Raw genomic sequence first — 23,061 nt, 5'->3', positions numbered from 1 at the left:
ATGAAGACTCATTCTTACTACGTTGTACAAAAATGAATTTAAGACTAAGTCATTTTTGTACAAATCATTTTCTATTTATCTAAATCCAATTGTCTTTGAACATTATGTCCTTTTGTGTGTATATATCAATTTTAATACATCAACACACATACACATACACATTACATCAATTTAATATAAAATATATACATAAACCCTAAATTTATGACCTACGGACATAAAATCCATGTAGACAAGCCTAGTTAGACTCTCAAACACACACACATGACATCAGCTCATTCTAAATATGTACATTGACTTTATACAACTAACCTTTCTTTTTAGATTTTTTTTAAAAAATATGTCTTTTTGGGGGCAAAAATCACCCTTTTGACTAGTCATTACCGGGGGGGGGGGGGGGGGTAGATCGCATGGAAAACCAATTTTAGATGGAAAGTAGGTCTTATACGACATTCCTTGATTTGTTATAGACATATTTTACCGGACCATATTAATACAACAACATACGACGCTAAAATGCTCTTCCTGTTCTTTTCTTCTTCTTTTTATTCTCTCTCTCTCTCTCTCTCTCTCTCTCTCTCTCTCTCTCTCTCTCTCTCTCTCTCTCTCTCTCTCTCTCTCTCTCTCTCTCTTCTCTTGTAAATTCAATTTAGTTATTTCAAGTTGTTTTTGGTGATAAAGTATTCCAGAGTGTTGCATATTGTAGCTGTATCTATGTTTCCATCTGGTGTCTCATTGGTGGAATTGATTACAGTGTTATTTGGAGAGGTGAGACATAGAGATTATCAAAATAGACATGGAGAAAATCAACAGAGTCTTTCCACGTAGAAACTTCCAAAGGATACTCATGCTCAACATGTGGTACGACGATTGGTTTATCTCGCCGAGCAATAAAATTTGAATGCAATGAATGATTGGATTGATTTGGAGGCTTTGAGTACTTATTTGGGCTCTCTTTATCCTCACAATTACCCCTTCTATCCCTCAACAAAATTCTGAGATTCACTCTTATCCCTTCTCAAAATCCCCTTGTTAAACTCGTCATGAAAAAGATGCTTCCCAATTTTTTGGAGGGGTCTTCAAGTGTATGGCTTTAGGTCAATGTCACACATGTTACTCCTGGAGTGTAACCACCATTGCCTTTTGGATCTCCACCTTCTTCTTTCTCATAAGGGAAACACCATCAACATAACTATTATTATTTGGCACTTTCTATAGATTTGAGTCCCAGACCTTTCATGGGTGGTGGTGCCATAGTCAAGTTTTTCACCTTTTAGGCATCCAAGATTCCCCATAATGCCTCAGATTCTTTAACAATTCAACGTCCTCTTTTGCAAGGAAAATTTCAAAGAGGAATCCAATTTGATACGAGTTACCTCTTTCCTCAAGGCTAGTGCAATGACATGGTGGGTTGCCTTACTTTATGACCAAAATGTGGCATCATTTCAAAGTTGCCTTCTACTCCCATTTTCTCGATGACACCTTTGAAGTGTACATAATTTCAATCTGGTTTACATTAAAGATGTATTCTTGCAATACCAACCAAAGAATCTGGGATACTTATTTACTAGCCTCTACTTTTTGGAACATTCCTTTCTCATATCAGATTGAAAGTTACATAGTAGTGGGCTTGCCTTTATTGCGTTAGCAAAGTGGTAGTGGGTTACCAAATCATGAAGCTAGTCTTTTTAGACATTTCTATGAATTCCGAAAAAGAAACCAAACTTCACGATCTTCCACTCATGATACCTCACGACAACAAACTAGCACATCCCTTGACACTTCTACTTAACGTAGCACTTATGAAGAGATGGTACAATACCGGTTTGAAAGGTGTTACAACTATGACGATGACCTCAAAACAACAAGCGACGGTTCTAATTGATAACACTAGCAACAAGGAGCGATGACATTTAGTGGGTTGATTTCGACTTGATAGGAACCAGGGACCTTTGATTCATCCAATGAATCATGTAATCCTTGGGGCAAAATCAAAGATCAAGATGCACTCTCTTAAACTAAATTTTAAAAACAATTTAAAAAAAGTTCTTTTACTTCCTTTCAGTAGCGCTAGGAAAACACAAAGCGGGGAAGGGTTTTTTTTTTGGGTCGCCCTACTTTTTGGGATTTGCTATTTGCTGACCCACAAAGCCTATAAAAGCACCTCTCACTCTTAGTTTTGCAGGCACAAGAGTTGTAAATTGCGATTGTGTGATTGCTTGAGACATACTCTTGGATTTCAGCCCTTCCAACTTTTGTACCAAAAGTCATCTGTGGATAAAGAAATACCAAACTAGGGGCATTGCCAATGGTAGTTAGGGGCCACCGGTTGTATACCAGGGCATCCCACCGTAACATCCCCCCCCCCTTCTCTCTTGGGTTGTTTTTGGTGATAAAGTATTCTCGAGTGTTGCAGATTGTAGTCGTCTCTATGTTTCTCGTCGATCTCTCGTCGTAAGTGATAATAGGACCACACATTGATAGGCATAGATTACCTTCAGTCACCTTGTGAGGTGAAAGAAGAGAGATTATTTAGCTCAACTTGAGGAGTTGTAACATATATTCTTAAGTCTGAAGTCTTTGTTGGGGTATAAAGCCCAATGTGGTCGCCAGGTAAGTGGGCGGGCCGCCAGGTATGTACACATATTCTTTTGTAAAAACCTAATAAGAACTCACTATGCTCTACACATTACAGTAGATCGAGCTCACCATATCGTCGTGCTCTTCTTCTCGCACTCTCTCTCGCGTCGCACTTCTGCTCGTACTCCTTCAACTGGTATCAGAGCTCAGATCGAGGCTCGGGGCAACACTGCAGGAGGCTAGAGTCACCAGCTCAGATTGGAGTGAAATTCGACAGGCGAAGACACGGTCCCAAATCCTATGGGAAAGCCCGAAGGCCTTGGTGTTCTCAGAATTTCATTCTGAGGTCATCTCGGCCACCGTTCGGCTTCGACAAAGGTCTGCGCAGGCCATTTTCGACTACGTGGTCTCGGCGGGTGCAGATTCGACTCTGCAAATTTGGGGTTTTTGGCCTACGACTGCAGGTGCTGAGGATATCGACACTCCCAGAGTGTTGATTTGTGGTTGTCTACACATCGAAGGACGGCTCACAGTTCTTGGAGGCGTGTCACATACGACACGGGCGCATCTACACACAGTCTGTAGGCGACATCCACTAGTTCATCAGGTAGCTTGTGTTTGCTGCTTGATATTCCAGATTTCATCCTGACATTGCAGGTACTTCCACATGGGATGTATTGTCAGAGATGATGCATGTCTGTTGAGGGTTTGCTGGCTGTGAGTCACGTAGCAAACAACCGCCGCAGCGGTTACAGCATACAATGGAAAATTTGTGGATGCATGACTTTGTGGGAAGTCTATGTACTGTCAGATTTACTGCAGCCTTTGTTGAGGGTCGAGTGAGGTTTTATTGAGCTGGGGGATTCTCGAATGTTGAGATCCTTTCAGTGATACAGGTCTTGGAGCGATCCCTCGAGCACCCTTAGATAGGCAGCTAGGATGTATTGACTGTGAGTTAGACAGTTGGGATTGCATCTTTGCTTTACTGCCGTTGAGGCATTGTCGCAGTCTATGCTTACAGGACAGTGACAGGACAGTCAGAGACAGTACAGGTGCAGGACAGGTTTACCCGCAGCTTACAGTGTCAGAGAGACATTGTTTTTTGAGCTGTTTTTTTTTTTGGTCTGTTTTTTGAGTACACCAGAGCCATTTTACAAAGGAGACTCTGCCGAAATTTATGCAGAATCTAAAGCCTTTTTCGTTCATTTGACAGGTTGATATTGGTTCAGAGGTCAGTTTACAGGGGAAACTCTGCCGAATTTTTCCCAGGAAAGTAAACCACTGTGAAGCGTAGCTATGGCTGGATCACAGGACACTGCTCTTTACAATATCAAGAAGCTGGATGGAACCAATTTCCCATTGTGGAAGAAGAAGATTTGGCACGTGTTGGTACAAAAGAAGCAGATAAAACCTATAAAGCTCAAAGGGATAAAACCAGAAGATATGGACGAAGATGAATGGAGCGAAATGGATGAATTGGCACTTTCTACCATTATGCTGACTTTGGCAGAAAGCGTTTACTTCAATGTAGCAGACGATATGTCGGCTTATCAAGCATGGTTAAAGCTGAGTGATCTTTATGAGAAGCAGAGTGTAGCTTCACAGGTATACTGGCTTAAGAAGCTTGTTGACTTGAAGATGAAAGAAGGGACACCTATGTCCAATCATCTGAATGAATTCAACACAATCTATAGTCAGTTGTCAGCTCAAGGTGTCAAGTTTGATGAACCTGTTAGAGCTATGTTCCTGTTGATCACATTGCCGGAAAGTTGGGACACTTTTCGCACAGCTTTGAGTAATTCTGCACCTCCAGATGGTTTGAACATAGCAGGTGTAGAAGGAAGTCTGCTTAGTGAAGAAACCAATAGAAAGACAATGGACAAAGGCAAAGGAACAGCCTTAGTTGTCAGGGGAAGGACCAAAGAAAAGTATAAAGGTGGAAAGAGGAATCAGTCTCGTAGCAAGTCCCGCAGTGCTAAAGGCAAGAGTGACATAGAATGCTACCATTGTGGCAAGAAAGGTCACATGAAAAGAGACTGCAGAGAATGGAAAGCAGAAAAAGGCAAAGAGAAAGATGAAGACCATGGTGAGAAGAACAAGTCCTCAGTGAAGATTCAAGAAATAAATGTGACAAACACTGTTGCAGAGGATGACAGTCTAGTGTCAGGAGACATCTACTTCTTGAAGAATACAATGGACTCAGCTCTTCTTACAGCATCTGATGGAAATGCACTGAGTGACTGGATTATAGACTCAGGGGCATCACTTCATGTGTCTCCAAACAAGGAGTGGTTTACCTCTTATGTGACCATTAAAGATCATGTTCGGCTAGACAATGGGCAGACATGTGAGATCTTAGGTGTTGGAGATGTTCAATTGAAGTTTCAGAATGGTTCTTCTTTCACGCTGAAGAATGTGAGACATGTTCCCGCAATTACAAAGAGCTTGATCAGCACAGGTTTACTTGGTGATGCTGGCTACGTCACCACTTTTGGACAGAACATGTGGAAGATATCCAAGGGTTCTATGACAGTAGCACATGGAGTAAAGTCTGGAGGATTTTACATGATTTATGTATCAAATGTCTCTAAAAATGTAATCAATGTAACCGAGCAGCCGAACATTTCTTTGTGGCATAGCCGGTTAGGACATATGTCCAAGAAGGGAATGGAAATCTTGTCTCGTTCTGGTTATTTGCCTGGCTTTTCATTTAATGATTTTGAATTCTGTGAACATTGTCTGTATGGTAAGCAAACACAGCAGCCACATAAGCATAGAAGCAGTAGAAGAGATACACAGTTGGCACTTGTTCATAGTGATTTGTGTGGACCTATGCCTAACGTATCTCTAGGGGGAGCTTCTTACTTTATGAAATTTATAGATGATTACTCGAGGAAAGTATGGGTTTACTTTCTCAAGCACAAGGATGAAGCCTTTAGTATTTTCAAAACGTTTGTGACACTTATGGAGAATCAGAGTGGCAAGAAGCTTAAATGCTTACGCACTGACAATGGTGGAGAGTATGTTTCAAAGGCCTTTCAGGACTTTTGTGAGTCAAAAGGTATAAAACTTGAGCTTACTGCTCCTTACAATCCTCCTCAAAATGGTGTTGCTGAGAGGATGAATAGGACCATACAAGAGAAGGTCAGAAGTATGTTGTCTAATGCACAGCTGCCAAATGGGTTTTGGGCTGAAGCTGTATCAACAGCTGTTCATCTTGTAAATAGATCTCCTAGCAAGGTTTTGCAGAAGGATTCAGTGCCAGAGATGGTATGGTCAGGCAAAATGCCCTCATACAAGCATCTCAGAGTCTTTGGCTGTGAGGCATATACTCACGTTCCAAAGGAATTTAGGAACAAACTTGAGCCAAAGAGTAGAAAGTGCATCTTTCTAGGCTATGGTAATTCTGGTGAGATGGGGTACAGACTTTGGGATCCCGAATCCAGAAAGGTTGTCCGCAGCAATGATGTTCACTTTAATGAATCCAAATATCATTCTAAACCAGAGAGGGTTGAGGAGATTAGAAGAGTTGTCTTCCAAGAAGATGGACCTGCACGTGCAAGACAAAATGTCAGGGCTCAAGAGGAGCAAGGACAAGATAGAGTGGAACCACAGGTTGTGGCTGAGCCTGAGCCACCTATTGTGCATAGATCTGGACGTGTCACGCGACCTCATGATAGGTTTGTTCCATCTATGAACTATGTCATGTTGACTGATTGCAATGAGCCTTCATGTTACAAGGAAGCAGTGCAAATGAAGGACTCCGGGAATTGGCAATTGGCCATGCAGTCAGAGATGGCAGCTCTGCATAAAAACCAGACATGGAAGCTAGTTAAATTACCACGGGGCAAAAAGGCTCTACCTTGTAAATGGGTTTACAGGTATAAGATCACCGCTCATGATAGTCAGCCAAAGTACAAAGCAAGGCTTGTTGCCAAGGGCTTTAAGCAAAAACAAGGCATTGACTTTGATGAAGTCTTCTCTCCGGTGGTCAAGATGACTACATTGAGATGCTTTCTTGCATTGGTTGCCATATTAGATTTGGTGTTGCACCAAATGGATGTCAAGACAGCGTTCTTGCATGGTGATTTAGATGTGGAAATTTACATGCAGTAGCCAGAACGGTTTGTTGAGAAAGGCAAGGAAGATTGGGTATGCCAGTTGTTAAAGAGTCTTTATGGCTTAAAACAATCACCGAGGGCATGGTACCATAAATTCCACAAGTTTATGCTTTCTCAAGGCTACAAACGTAGTGAGTTCGATCACTGTCTATATACAAAGAAGGCTAAGGATGGCAGGTTGCTGATCCTTATTTTGTATGTGATGACATGTTGATTGTTGGCAAGCACTTGGAAGAAATTTCAGCTTTGAAGTCAAAGATGGCAAAATCGTTTGACATGAAAGACATGGGTGAGGCAAGTCATATACTTGGTATGCGCATTGAGAGAGACAGATCAAAGAAGTTGATTTGGTTATCTCAAACAGAGTATATTGACAAGGTTTTGCAACGTTTCAATATGGAGAAGGGAAAGGCACTGAGTGTTCCATTGCCACCATATGTGAAACTTAGCAAACAAGATTGTCCTGTGTTTGAGGAAGAACAGGCTGAAATGGATAAGATTCCATATGCGTCTGCAGTGGGTAGTTTGATGTATGCAATGATTGCTACTCGCCCAAACATTGCATTTGCAGTGGGAGTAGTAAGTCGATACATGTCAAACCCAGGCAAGAAACATTGGGAGGCAGTGAAAGGAATATTGAGATGCCTGAAAGCTACAAAGAGTATGCGTATATGCTATGGGAGTCAGGAGCTAAGTGTAAAGGGTTTTACAGACTCAGATTATGCAGGTGACTTAGACAACCGAAGGTCTACGTCAGGGTATGTCTTTACATTGGCTGGTGGAGCAGTATCATGGCATTCTAGATTACAAGATTGTGTTACTCAGTCTACTACAGAGGCTGAATATGTTGCAGCATCAGAGGCATGCAAAGAATCAATTTGGCTTAATTGACTAGTAACAGATTTGGGAATCAAAGAAGAGATGCATGTGTTATATTGTGATAGTCAAAGTGCTATACAATTGGCTCGCAATCCAGTTTATCACTCAAAGACAAAGCATGTGGATGTGAAGTATCATTTCATCAGGGAAATGCTCGAGGATAAGCAACTTCAGCTTGTCAAAGTTCACACCACAGAAAATCCTGCTGATCTACCTACAAAAGGACTTCCCTCAGAGAGCTTTGCGCATTTTCGCAAGCAGTTAGGTGTAGGGTAGTACATCACTTCTCTACATCTCTTGTATATTAGCTTGTATAGTAGCTTCTCTCACACTTAAAGTACCACATTGGAGTTTAAGTGGGAGGTTGTTGGGGTATAAAGCCCAATGTGGTCGCCCAGGTAAGTGGGCGGGCCACCAGGTATGTACACATATTCTTTTGTAAAAACCTAATAAGAACTCACTATGCTCTACACATTACAGTAGAGCGAGTTCACCATATCGTCGTGCTCTTCTTCTCGCACTCTCTCTCGCGTCACACTTCCGCTCGTACTCCTTCAGTCTTGACCCTAGACTTCACTTCCACCTTCATTGTCAGAATGATATGTGATGCCATTGAGACTACGCACAGGTAGATCACATCATCACAATGGTCTAGTTATCGAGCATTTATGTATCGCCCGAGATACATCACCACCTTTGTTGCCACACATGTTTGACAGAGCCATATGTGAAGGCTTTCCTAAGAGCTGGAGCACTAACACTATTTTGCTGATATAGAAGGCTTGGGATCTTGTGCTCCCTAACAACTATCACACCATCATGATAGGCACACATTGGACAAGCTTTATGGTTTTGTGATCGAGCATGAGCTGAGTCATTGGGATTTAGCAAAGGTTTCTTAATATTGGATCATACACTTACAATTCGAGCTAGCATTGAGGAGAATCAAGCACATGGACATCATATCTATTGTTGCTTTGTGTGATTTCTAAACTTTACCTAGCGATAGATTGATGCATAAATTGTATGATTTGTATATTGATAGAGAGGTGTCACACCATATTGATAGAGAGGGAGGTAGTTGTGTGTAGTTATTTGACACTTGGTTACCCTCGTTGCTTTATGCGGATGACATTGTTCTTATTGCTCACTCACTAGAAGGGGCTACAAAGGTAGCTAGATGCATTATGGAGCTATGCACCAATTAGAGATTTGTCTACAAACCTTGGCAAGACCAAGGTGATGATCTTTAACACCACAGCACAATGGGTGAGGCATCAACACTAATGTTTACTTATGGTCAGGAGGTGAATTGATGGAGTATGCAGAGTCTCACATATCTCGGAGTACCTTTTATAGGAAGGCTGACTTTGAGATTGACACAAGGATATGTAGCTCATTAGTACAATTTAAAGAGCCCCACACTAAGCTACGACTACATGATACATTGGTGACGTCCGCATCGTTGTATGGGGCACAGATTTGGGGACCTAGTCTAGACCATTGTAGTCGATCTAATTAGATGTACGATGGATGCAGAGATGTAGATTGACCACAAGTAAGGCAACAATGCCACATGTTAGATGACAATGCCACATGTTAGATGGGGTTGTTACAAAATTGGGAGCTACACAGATTGTGTTCGAGGCACTTACTAGATCAATATGTTACATACATGGCTTGTGGGAGCTTCTAGGTCATAGTTATGCCAGACTGGTCCTCGAGTCATCTCAACCCATGGGGAGAGACTCTACATGTTGCTATGCATAGATGTTAGCCTTGTGTCAATGGCATGGCTTCACTATGGACACTCTTTTAGTACTTGGACGCACAGCCAGTCACATTCACACATTCAGAGTTGAAATGGATTATAAGACACAATCTCATGCACATTTTTATAGAGAACATGGATTAGTCGTCGGGAGTTGGAAGACTGTTCAATTTCAAGCTGCATTTTCTTCATATTACCGAGAATGGTTTTCTTTTATGGCAAAGATACATGGATTCACACCTGTCGCACGGGCTTCCATGTGTTGCCAAACAGCTTCCAACCTCCTCCCATCAGCTGAAGATATGGACACACAATTACAATTCGCTTGGGCTTTGATGTGTCATCGAATAGCTTCGGACCTCCTCCCATCAGCTGCATAGAGACAAGTTGATACAATTCAATTCCCAAGAGCAGCGGATATGCCAGCTATGCGACTTGGAGCCAGAGACAAAGTAGCATTCCATATGTGATCGCCATGTGTTGATGATGTAATTTTTTGATCTCATAGAACTGTTAGGCCTTCGGCAGAATTAAATAAACCTCTCCTCCCCCCGGCCCCCCCCAATTATCAACACAGTTTCCTGCATAAAGAGGGGAAATTCAGTCCGCTCGAAGTTGCAAATCAAAATCATTTCTTGAGTTTCCACCATTATTATTACGACACATTTCTGAGTTGGAGAAAAAAGGCCCACTTCACAATATGGATGGCATAATTAGTATTCAGGTATGTGTGCAAATCTTGGATGATACCAAAACTTGAGGACCCTCATTGGGAAGTGGTGAAGCATGTGGTTTCGATGCATGAAAACCTTATTAGCCACACTTACAGATGCATCATAAGTATAGGGCAATCATTATTTCATTGGCTCTGTGAGATTAATTAGTAACACATGAATACGGAATTTCATCTGCCTTGACAACAACAAATACCTCTTTCTTTCTTATGTTACAAATTCCAATGGGTGCTTCCTGCATTCCCTCAAAAAATCCCTTTTCGTTCTCTCAATACACTTCTATGGGATCATGTTACAGGAGGAGAATCAACCATATATCCCAAATGGGTTGCTGACTACTTTAGATGGACATAACTTCCATTATGAGTCATAAAATAGTCGCCTTATTTGGTTGGCAGCTGCTGGTACAAGGGTCACCGGGCACCGATTGTACTGCAAAATATAAATTAGAGCATCACAACCCTCGAGCAAGAAGAGCAACTTCCACTGTAGAATAAGCATACCGGTACAATACTGACCTGAGATACATAAGAGAAAATGCACGGGTAACAAAAGACAAATCCAGAGGAAGCAACGAGTGCAGGATTGGTCCGTTTCTTCATGCAAAGCGGGCAAACTCTCTTGTCTTTTGGTAAAGGTATTCCCTTCTCAGCAACCTTTGCATTAAGCAAGAACAATAATTAAAGGTCACTTCCTAAGATTCACTATACTGAATAGCAACACTATTAGACAATAGCGTTACCAATCAACAAACTTATTAGCTTATACCTTGGGTGCAGGGGGTGGAGGAGGGGCTGGATACATGGTTGGTGCAGTTACTCTTTCTTCCGCAGACTGGTACCACCACTCCATCATCTACAAAGATAAACGAGCGTAAGTAACTTGACCTGACCATACTAACATGGAGCCAAATGTTACCGCCGCTGTGAATTTGAGATGTGAATAATATTGAGACTTTCTTTGTGATCAGGATCAGCATGTTTGACAGTTTTTGGGATTAATAGGAATATGACCAAATAGCAACATGCGTCTCAATAAAAATGTGGCAATAACAACCTCTTTGCCTAATCTAGAAATCACTCGGTCGAAAAGCACTCTTGGAATATGGAACCCTTCAACGAGTTTACTAAATCACTAGCAAGTCCTTCAAAACTACAAATAGTGGCTGAACTGCTCTGTAGCATGAGTCTTACCTTGAATAGGAAAACGGATGCAATAAGACCGGTCTGTGCAAAGTCCAAGGTATTGTAAAGCGTTTTCAGCGCAGCCCTTTGAAAAGCCTGCATAAAAATTGAAACAAAGAATCTCTCTCTCTCTCTCTCTCTCTCTCTCTCTCTCTCTCTACCTGCCCTGCTCTCCCTGTGCACTGGTTTGCCTGCGCCCTCCCTCTCCTGCGTGCTGCCTGCCCAGCTCTCCCTGCGCGCTCCCTCTCTCCTGCGCACATATAGTTATGCCCGCCAATAGATTCCCCCCTATGCACTGCGCGTTACCTTAATCGGGCTGCCCTTACATTAATCGGGTTGCCCTTATCGCACGTACAGCAATTAATTTGGCTCCCCACAAGGTTTAATTCACCCAGGAGCTAGGGGGCTCTCTCTCGCGTGGAACTGCTGCAAATGAGCTCGCGTAGAACTGCTGCAGAAAGTCACACTGAACAGAGAGGGCAGGTTCGCACGCTGCTGCCCTGTACTCGTGCTGCGCGCAGGTGGTCCTAGCAATTGCAACAGACGCAGCAGACAACACGCAGCATATCAGGTCTCTCTCTCTCTCTCTCTCTCTCTCGTCAGATGGGTCTCTCGTGTCAGCAGGCCATTGGCTAATCCCACAGCAGGAGTTGTGGGGAGCAGGTTATTGCTGCTCAACAGAGAGTATTACAGGGCACGAGCTTCTCCCATAGAGGGGGTCGCATGTAGATTGAACCAGAGCCCGGCAGGGACCTGTCTGAGTCGCGAGCTGATACTGTTGGGTGCTACGTACGCTCACTTGCCGAATATCCAAAAGGAGGATATTCGGCAGAACAGATTGAGCGCCTGCAAAGGGCTGTGGGAGTGCAGATACCCACATTCGGGGTGTGGTTTATTTCTCTGCCTGGACTCAGCCAATCCATACACGTAGGAAGGTCATCATACGCGTAGGTCAACAAACATCATACGTTGTGCGAAATGGTAAGTGAGTCCGATACATCTCTTGAACGACAAAACATGGAAGCAATCTTCCCTGCACAGGACACGGAAGCCGTCAATGTCTCACCTATTTGCAAGTCGCGAGCAAAGGCAACATTCATGCTCACGAACAAGCGGATGGCACAGATGGAGAGGGAAATGAAGGAGTGGAAAACACAGATGGAAGGATGGTGGAAGGAGAAGGTGAACATCCTTCAGATGGTCTTCAATGAAGGCGCACAATGGAAGAAGGAGAAAGAGAGCCTTAACACAGAAATACAGACACTCAAAGAAGAAGTCTCAGCCCTCAAACAGGAGAACCCAAACGCCGAGATACGGACACTCAAAAAACAAGTCTCAACCCTTAAAACAGGAGCTTGCTGATAGAGTAAGCAGTGGACTAGAGAAAGGCGAATTTCAGCCCTCAGTAATAGATGAAATCAAGGAAATCAAGGAACAGGTAAGGATGATCACAGAGGAAGAGAAACTAAGTGTGGCAAAGACATCTTCATGGACGGAGATGATAACAAGGACATAGAAAAAGGCGGACGAGGCCGAAAAATGGATTGAGGTCGCCAAGAAAGAGAAATGTCAAGAAACTCCTTGTACACCGACGCTTATCAACATGACCCTCGAAGAGGAACAAAGAAGGCGGATGCGAGCACTGCATGTGAGAGTGACCGGTCTCAAGGACATAAACAATTTGGAGAAAGAGGTCACAAGCCTTACATCCATGATGGGGATGGAGAAGCCTTTGCACACAAAGGCATGGAGGGTAGGTAAGAAAAGTGATGGCACGGGAGAGTCTTCAAAGGGGAGAGCTCTCATACTACGCTTCCCCTCGTTGGAAGAGAAGAAGAAATTCTTGAGGAAGAGGCCTACTCTCAAAAAGACAGGTATTTTCCTCGGTTATGACCTGACTCTCTCACAACTCACACATATGAGAGAGGTAATGCCAGAAATTACAGCGGCAAGGGAGAAGGGAAAGATAGCCTTCTACAGAGATGGACGGGTGGTGATTTTAGAGCGGCGCACTGCATGATGGTGCGAGACCTATGGGACCACACTGAAGATGGCTACCTGGAATTGTAATGGGTCTATGAGGTTGGACGTGGGTGCATTTGAGGACAGTTTCAAAGACAAGGATATTGTATTCTTCTCAGAGACTCATCAGGCCCATGGACAGGTGATGCCACATGTGGTGGGATACAGATGGGAGACAGCTCACAGGACAAATGCGAGATCTGAGCATGGGAGTAGAGGTTCAGGAGTAGCAGCAGTGCTATTCAGAGAGGAACTACAACCATTATTGCATATTGTACGAAGAGATGATCATGCTAGATATATGTGGGTGAGACTGAGAGCTGACACAGGTCGATTCCTATATATTGCCATATGTTAGTTTCCTCCCAGTACATCAGTGTATGCCCCATCCAGAGCGCAGTCGCCTTTCTCTATACTAGATGATGACATATGGGAGTTTTCTAGGGATGGTGATATCATTCTCCTAGGGGACTTCAATGCCCGAACGGGCAACTCGTAGACAGTCTTCTATGACACTTCAGATGAGATGCTTAGAGAGTTGGATGTAGGTGAGTTGGGACTTGACAGATGCTCAGATGACAGAGAGCAGACGGAGTATGGGAGATACCTCATGGAAATGGCGACTACACATGGATTAGCCATACTTAATGGCTTACAGCAATTTCCTGGAGCAGTCGGTTTCACATGCTTTCCACGCAGACATGGGGCCAATACAATGGATTATGTTATGACACAACAGAGCTTTGTCCCCTGCATTCAGGATTTCACAGTGGGAGCGAGGCTAGTGGGCATAGCAGTAGATCATGCTCTCTTGACACTGTTCGTTAAATTTCAATATAGTACAACCCAAACATTAGGAGGCAGGTCACACACCCGCTATACATTTACACCAGAGACTGATTTCGTTTACACGGGAGATCTGGGACCGTCTATTGGAAGGCACAGCGGGCACAAATGGTACAGGCCTCTCAGTGGAGGAGTGCACCACTCTACTGATTGAGACACTGCATGGGGCTGCATCAGTGGCATACCCACACACTCAGCCAGGCAAGAGACCACATTCTGGGAGCATGCTCCAGAATAGTTGGTATGATGAGGAGTGCAAAGAGATAAGAGCCCAGCTTCAGAGGGATCTTCTTTTAGGAGTCATCACTTACAAACAGTCTCCGATTGCTTTCCGACGCCTTCTGCGACGGAAGAAGCGAGCTTACCTAGCTCAGATGGAGCGAGACTTACATCAGATGTTCTTGAGTAGGGACTCAGGAGAGACATGGCGACTCTTCCATGAGCACTCCCCTCCCCCAGTGATTACTTCACCTGATGTATGGGGCCAATATGCGACATCATTATATACGGTTCCTGGACAAGAACCCCTTCCAGACCCTACCAAGCCTTGCCCAGCTATAAGCACTTTCTTTACATCTGAGATGGTACAAAGGGCCATCGACAAGATGAGGACCGGGAAGGCATATGATCATGATGTTCTAGTAGCGGAGCACTTTATACATGCCAGGGATATGCTGATGGAGGTTCTCGCAGTGTTGTTCAATGGTTCCATGTGTGAGGGATTACCTGAGACTTGGAGGTTGTCTAATATTGTGCCCATCTTCAAGGCGTTGGTGACCCTATAGAGCCTAGGAACTACCGCATTATTATGGTTGGACACACATTGGCACGGTTGTATGCATCTATTCTGGAGCAACACTTGAGTAATTGGGCAGAAGGCGAGGGTATATGAGCAAAGGGTCAGGCCAGCTTCAGGAGGGGTTTCTCCACTCTTGATCATATTCTGACCCTCAGGGCCATCATTGAGGAGGGCAGAGCACATGGGAGACGGATCTATTGTAGCTTTGTGGATTTTCGCAAAGCATTTGACATGGTACCAAGAGCTCGATTGATGCGCACACTACAGGAGATGGGGGTGCCCATAGAGGTGATTTGGGGGATTATGGCTTTGTACAGATCAGTGATGGGACATGTACGCACTCCGGAAGGAGTATCTGATTTAGTTCACTCTACTATTGGAGTGAAACAGGGCTGCCCATTGTCTCCTACACTATTTGGTATGTATGTTGATGAGGTGTCTGATTACATTGACAGACAGGGTGACAGGGGTGCCCAGCTGGCAAGGACGTGGATCCCATTGTTGCTATATGCTGATGATATTGTGCTGATATCTGACTCACCAAAAGGTATGCAACGACATTCGCATGCACTACGCAGTTTTGCAGAGGATAGTGGATCGTGTGTAAACCTAGGTAAAACTGTCACAAAGTGATGACATGGCTACCGACAGCAGAAACCCTAAAATTCCTGCAAACCCTAATTTTTGCCAAAAACCCTAATTTTGCAGAAGCCCTAATTTCTGGAAACCCTAACCCTAACTGCTGGCTGAAACCCTAAAATGGATGGAAACCCTAAAATCAGGTGGCCGTGCTACGTGGCAGCAGTGTACGGATCCGGAAATCACGGAAGCTGAGAAAAAAAAGCTCTAGCGACGCAATTCCTGCTTTATTTTTGCTACGCAAGGAATTGGAGAGAGAAAAAAGAGTTGACTTGCTTTATTTTGACTCTCAGTGAGAGAGAGAGAGAGAAATTGCTTTTGTTCTGAAGCTTTTGGGGCTCTGCTTTTGGGCATCCCTTGTAATCTTTTTATACGCAGATTAGGGCTCATTTCTCAGAGCATCTGGACGCAGAGTCTGAGAGTGAAACCCTAACCGCTCTTGTACTTAAACATTGATTTAATACATAAAGAAATACCGAAAGGGATGCCAGTCTTTGGGGCCAATACCTCTAGGCACAGAACTCCGCCGGGCTAGTGCAAATCTATTGTGATCTGTGAATTGTTTTGAAGTGGTTATTTGGTGCTGTCGCGATTGATTCTTGACTTGGAGTGTCCAAGTCTATTACAGTGGTATCAGAGCACGGCCGATTTCTCTTCTACGGGAAATCCGATCCCCAAATTTTTTTTCCCGTGGCACCTGTGGCTTCACGCAAATCAACTCCCTCTGCATCCGGAGATGCGGACAGGGATCACAACGAGGATTCCGGCAGAGAATATGGCCCGCCTCGGCCTACTCAAGCGGAGCAAAGAGAGATGAACCGTCGTTAATTGATCGGCGATGCAACAAAGATGATGCTCACTTTTGCAAAGGATCCGAAATTGGCAAAATATATGAGCGAGACTTCTTTTCAGGAAGTGCATGCACAGTGGCAGAAAACCACTACACCACCCCTGAAACCCGCTCTCAAGAAACCTTCTGATCACAAACAGTATTCAGAGAAGGAATTACAAGAGGTGATTGATGCACGGATTGCTCAACTTTTTGACGCGCACAAGAAAGCCAAAAAGCACGGCAAAAAGCAAAAGAAAAGCACTAACTTCCCGGGATATTTGGGTCGTCAGTCGACTTTTGACAAGGCAAAGAAACAGAAGAAGCGTGTTCGATTTGAAGGAGTACCCAGTTCTTCTTCTTCTTCTTCTGGCAATTCTTCTAGCTCTTCAAATTCGAGCGAAGAAGACAGAAAAGGTAAAAAGCGAAGCAAGAAACAAAGCTTCAGAAAGGGCAAGAAAAAGGCAAAGAAGGCTAAATCTCGCCCAGAGACTGACAGTTCTACTCAGGACTCGTCTACAGACAGCTCAGATTCCAATGACGGAAACTTTTATGCGAACAAGAAGAATTTTTACAAAGCCAACCAGTATGACTTTCTCGAAGATAAAAGCAAGAAAGTCCAAGAGTTCAAGGAAGGTGGCCACTCGATCAAGTTTGATACTTTTTCAGGATACTCAGATGCTTCGAAGGCTTGTCTTTTATACAACAATTTGACATCGCTTTCGCGGGAGGACGCTATACAGAGCACTCCAAGATTCGGAGAGCTGCCTCTTACTTTAAGGGGAATGCTCGTACTTGGTGGTCCACGCTTCTTTTAAACAAGACTGCGTCAGTTAAATGGCTGCAATTTAAGAAGCTTTTTATTTCTTCTTGGTTGACGCAAGAATATGAACGAGATGTACGAGCTGCTTGAAACCATCTTCAGATGACCAAGAAAGATACAATCAATGCTTACTGTGAAAGATTCTGGAGCTCTTTTCTACCCGTCTCTTCGTTCAAGATCTCGTTCACAGAACAGATTGAGCGGTTTACCTTGGGTCTACCTACAGAGATCCGAGATCACTGCTTGGAACAGAAGTCAGCTTCTATTCAGGAGTTGATGAGTCATGCGAAGCGGAGCTTTGCCATTCACTCTGGCAGTCTGACCTACCCCACAGATGAGGCCATGACATAATGAGCCGAACGGACTTCTGGGAATGAAAGTAGAAAGAAAAAGGGCAATCCAGATAAAAAGGATGCACGACCCACGCTTACTCCTGAGGAGAGAGCTCGCTTCATCAGAGAGGGGAAGTGCTTTGGATGCGGGGAACATGGACATATCTCCGCGAAGTGTCCTAAAAAGGCACAGAAAGAACAGAATGATAAGGACGACGACAGGCGTGAGAGTTCGAGAGCAGCTGAGGAACGTGGCAGGAAAGGCAGATAGAAAAGCAGAACGGGTACCACATGGCGTGGGACCTGCACCGAATCAAATGAATGAAAGTGCTAACTTTGCCGCTTTTTGGGGCAAAGTGAAGGATCGGGAAGCTCTTTTGAAGGAGCCAAGGCCAACTTCTTTTCACTTGGAATTGGCGGCTCGATTTGGAATTACGCCCGACAGACTGACGCCACAGGAGGAAGTAGTTCGACTGGCACCCGGATGGGATGTTTCCATTACACCAAGCATTGGCAAACTTCGTTTGCAATGACAGAGGTGTTCAGGGCACGCGAGTGACATTCTACTCAGGATCCCTTGGTACCACAAGAACTACGCCGTGGTTGACTACCGGGCTGAGAAAGCGACTTTGATAAATGAAGGGCTCAGAGATTGTACTTGATGAACTTCAGTTTCTTTACTCATTCTTTTGGGAGAGAACTAAATGATGGATAAAGGTTGAATATGTTTTGACCTGATCAAAGGAACGCCAAGATTTTTTTCTCCACACTCATGCCAATTGCTTTTCAGAGGGCTTGAAGATCAGATTGAAGATCAGACCATTGACCTGATACCTGGAAGCACGCTACGAACCGGCCACCTTATCGTGTGAGCCGAGTACAGAATGAAGAGATTATGAACCAAGTGAAAGACCTCTTGGAAAAGGGTCTTGTCCAGTATAGTACTTCACCGTATTGCTCTCCACTGTTGTTGGATTTGCAGAAAGACAGATCTTGGAGAATGTGCATCGATTGTAGAGATCTCAACAAAATCACCATCAAGAACAGATTTCCGATTCCTAGGATCGATGATATCTTCGACAGGTTACAGGGATCCTCGTGCTTTAGCAGGATTGATCTGAAGAGTGGATATCATCAGATCCGAATCGCGACAGGAGACGTCTATAAGACAGCCTTCCAGACTACTTTTTGGATTATTTGAGTTTTTGGTGATGCCTTTTGGCTTAACCAATGCTCCTGCGACACTTTAACCGGATGATGGACAGGATTTTTCGAGAGTACAGGCTATTTGTTGGCACTTCCTTTGATGATATCATTGTTTTCTCCAAGAATGAAGCAGAACACAGAGATTATATGCTTCAGAGATACATTTTTTTTGGGACACTTTGTCTCAACAGCAAGAGTGCAAATGGATCCCGCCAAGATAGACACTATCCGTGATTGGCTCAAATTCGAAGAAAGTCCATGAAGTTGGAAGCTTCTTGGGACTGTGTTCGTACTACAGATGGTTCATTCGAAAGTTTGCAGAGGTTGCTTCCCCTTTGATACAGAAAGGAGTCCCTTTTCTCGTGGGGATCCACAGAGGTGACTGCCTTTCAGACATTGAAAGAGAAATTGACTATAAGACCAGATTTGACTTTGCCGGACTTGCAGAAATCATTTAAAGTATTTTGTGATGCTTGTGGTCGTAGTCTGGGTGCGGTCGCTTTGCGGTATCCATGCTCTTACTCAGTGGCGGCATTACCTACTCGGAGCGGAATTTATTGTTTTTACAGACCATCAGAGTTTGAGCTACTTCTTTTCACAAAAGCAGCTTTCGGAAAAGCAGATGCGGTGGGCGAACATCTTGTCACAGTTTCACTTCCAGATTGTCCATGTGCAGGGACAGAAGAATGTGGTGGCAGATGCCTTGTCTCGGAAGCCGTTGGTTTTGGCTATTTCCGCGATACATCATAGGAGCTTTGAGGATATGGTCGATCAGTATGCCACAGATACAGATTTTGCAGATATTTTCACACGGATACGGGATGGGGAGACAGTAGCTGGATACTCCCTTCGGGAAGACTACTTGATGAGAAAGACTATGTTGTGCGTTACACAGCCGTTGAGGGAAAAGGTTATGACTGAATGCCATTGTCCACCTTTTACGGGTCACCGCGGCATTGCTACCACCATGAAAGGGGTAGAGAGATACTTTTTTTTGGCCGAGACTCAAAAAGGATGTGGAAGAGTTTGTGCGCAGTATGCCAAAAGGTCAAGTTTGACAGGCATAAGGCACAGGGATTGTTACAGCCTTTTACCCATACCCACCCGCCCCTGGGAAAGGATTGCAATGGGTCTCATTTTTTATCTCCCGAGAACACAGAATGATCACGATGATTTTCCGATTACATGGCACGAGAAGGCAATTTGGGAGAACATTGGCACGCGGTTGCAGTTCTCGTCATCGTTCCACTTGCACACTGACGGACAATCTGAGATTGCCAAATTCAGTGGTTTTAGATTTATTGAAGTCTTGTATTGCGGATCAGAAGACTCAATGGGAAATGAACCCACCTTTGGTGGAATTTGCCTACAGTAACACGATACACTCTTCGACGGGGAAGACGCCTTTTGAGATTGTTGAAAGTGTTGCGAAGGTTCCATCCTTCCTGAGCACGAAAGGGGAGTTACTCCACTCCTTTGTCAACAGATGCCTTGATTTTGATACTAACGTCACTGATGTCTCTTTGAGCTTCAGGGATACTGAGAGCTGACAGTATTCTGCTGGATGACTTTATGAAATGGAATTCCTGATAATGATACTAATTTGTTCTTGACTTCTTTTGAGTGCAGGAACTGATAGACGAAATGGCTGCAGCATTTTGGTCTGATTGATCTCGATTAGACATGGTTGCAATAGGGGTTAGTCAATCGGACATCGATGAGGTCCCGATTGGATGCGATTGCTAGCTACATTGCCGATAAATCATGGTTTAAGATCCAAATGAATGTTGAATGTCATGTGATGTCCTGTGATGTCTAGTGATGTCCTGAGATGTCGTGTGATGTGACTGTCGATTTAGTACATGTGGTAGATGTGTGTTCCTAGTACGTAGGTACTAACAGTCAAGACGGTTTATGGCTTTTGTCGGTTTTGCAGGCGTAATCGCGGTCGATTACAATGCTTTCAAGAGTGGGGTATGTCACAAAGTGATGACGTGGCTACCGACAGCAGAAACCCTAAAATTCCTGCAAACCCTAATTTCTGCAAGAAACCCTAATTTTGCAGAAACCCTAATTTCTGGAAACCCTAACCCTAACTGCTGGCTGAAACCCTAAAATGGATGGAAACCCTAAAATCAGGCGGCCATGCCACGTGGCAGCAGTGTACGGATCCGGAAATCACGGAAGCTGAGAAAAAAAGGCTCTAGCGACGCAATTCCTGCTTTTTTTTTGCTACGCAAGGAATTGGAGAGAGAAAAAAGAGTTGACTTGCTTTATTTTGACTCTCAGTGAGAGAGAGAGAGGAATTGCTTTTGTTCTGAAGCTTTTGGGGCTCTGCTTTTGGGCATCCCTTGTAATCTTTTTATACGCGGATTAGGGCTCACTTCTTAGAGCATCTGGATGCAGAGTCTGAGAGAGAAACCCTAACCGCTCTTGTACTTTGACATTGATTTAATACATAAAGAAATACCGAAAGGGGCGCCAGTCTTTGGGGCCAATACCTCTAGGCACGGAACTCCGCCGAGCCAGTGCAAATCTATTGTGATCTGTGAATTGTTTTGAAGTGGTTATTTGGTGCTGTCGCGATTGATTCTTGACTTGGAGTGTCCAAGTCTGTTACAAAAACCAAGGTTATGGTGTTTAACACCACACCGCAATGGGTCAGGAGATCAGTACCTATTTTCAAATATGGTCAGGAGATTGTTTGGAGTATACAGATGCATACACTTACCTGGGGGTAGTCTTTACTGGGCCAAGATTTTCTTTGAGAAGAGCAGCAGAGACTAGACTAACTAGAGCTGGTGCGGCTCTAGGAGAAATGGAGAGGATGTGTTCGCAAGTTCAGTTCCAAGAACCTAGGACAAAATTATGGCTCTTTGATACTTTGGTTGCTTCTACTATGTTATATGGGGTGCAGGTTAGGGGACCTTCTGTAGGCCAGGATGGTTGGAGGCGTATGGAGAAGCCCCTGGTATCTATGATCTCTCAGCTGATTAGAGCCAAGGCTTCAGTACCGCATGATATCATTCGAGCAGAATTAGCTGCCCCCCCATGGAGATTGAGGTGCTTACCAGATCAGTCTCCTTTGTATTCAGTCTGTGGGATACTACCAGAGACAGATATGCCAGGGTGGCTCTAGAGTCCTCCAGACAATTAGCTCTTAATGGGGATACATCATGCTGGTATGCACAGATGGCATCATGGTTTCAGACACATGGTTTCACCATGCACAGGTCGCCTCCTTTTCAATACTCTCTACAGGCACCCTTGAGGTCTCTGACACGGGTAGAGATTAATAGACTCATTCGTTAGGATCTGATCCAGCTGGACACGAGGAGGACATGGATAGAGTCGATACAGGAGTTGGGCACAAAGATGGCATTCTATAGAGAGCATCTTCTCCACCTCACGGGGGATGGGTTTGTGATTCGACCTAGCTATATGGACACGCATCTTTCTCATGGTTTGCGTTGTGCCATTGGCCAGATACGCACGTCCTCACATCAAGTCGAGATTGAGACTGGCAGATTCAGAGGGACACTAGCAGATAACAGGATATGCCGCTTATGCCATCTAGAGCCAGAGACAAAGGTACATTACATATGTCATTCCACAGTGTACTATGAGATACGAGGCCACTTTCATTGTCTATTCAGAGAAGGTTTTGGGCCTCTATCTAGGGTCATGAGTTATGAAGATCAGAGATGTCTTGGGCTATATCTACTCGAGTTACATAGGCATAGAGAAACTTTACTGAGGAGAGCTGAAGAGAGACAACCCCAAAGACAGATCACAGATTTCTTTACACTGGATAATGTACACCTAGAAGAACAGACAGAGGAGCAGCCAACAGTGGAGAGGTCTGCCCTCACTACTGGCATTCTCATAGACCGAGCATTGGAGCTAGGGAGATCTAGACGACCCTGATGGAGAAGAGGAGCTACACAATTTCGCAGGAGGCTACAGCAAAGGATTCGAGCCATACTTTTTCGTCGACCAGAGCACAGATGAAGATGAATCTCTATGAAGATGAATCTCTACTTCCCTCCCATATTGTCTACACATTGTACTACTTAGTCCATACATTTTATATTGCATCAACATAGTACAAGCCGGTACTCCAGACTCTGCACCTTCTCCAGGAAGCATGCCAGAGAATGAGCCCTAACCTCATATTTAAAGGCCCTTGGCCTAAAAAGCAATTACAGTGAAAAACCTTCAAACCCAAAAGCATCTGGTCCAAAAGCAAAGCCAAAAAGCTGCCAGCATAAATCACGGAAATCTGTACCGCCTGCC

The 23,061-nt window shown here is 44.1% G+C and overlaps 1 protein-coding gene across 4 annotated transcripts in view; it reads right to left on the bottom strand.

Annotated features, from left to right (window-relative positions):
* Positions 1 to 10,194: 10,194 nt before the first annotated feature.
* LOC147422999 (peroxisome biogenesis protein 12-like) overlaps positions 10,195 to 23,061 on the bottom strand; it is a 127,161-nt gene continuing 114,294 nt past the window's right edge. For all 4 annotated transcript variants that reach the window (XM_086502349.1, XM_086502348.1, XM_086502347.1 and 1 more), the window contains exons 8-11: positions 11,279 to 11,365; positions 10,854 to 10,940; positions 10,604 to 10,741; positions 10,195 to 10,517 (exon numbers count right to left, since the gene is read on the bottom strand). In XM_086502349.1, coding sequence (XP_086358475.1) covers positions 10,446 to 10,517; positions 10,604 to 10,741; positions 10,854 to 10,940; positions 11,279 to 11,365 — 384 coding nt within the window. In that variant the 3' untranslated portion in view covers positions 10,195 to 10,445. The remainder of the gene's footprint in view (positions 10,518 to 10,603; positions 10,742 to 10,853; positions 10,941 to 11,278; positions 11,366 to 23,061) is intronic.

This window comes from Adiantum capillus-veneris, chromosome 26 (assembly GCF_014529385.1).
Source record: "Adiantum capillus-veneris isolate H3 chromosome 26, ASM1452938v2, whole genome shotgun sequence".
NCBI classification, from domain to species: domain Eukaryota; kingdom Viridiplantae; phylum Streptophyta; class Polypodiopsida; order Polypodiales; family Pteridaceae; genus Adiantum; species Adiantum capillus-veneris.
Note: the sequence above shows the minus strand (reverse complement) of the source record. Positions and strands in the feature narration are given on the sequence as shown.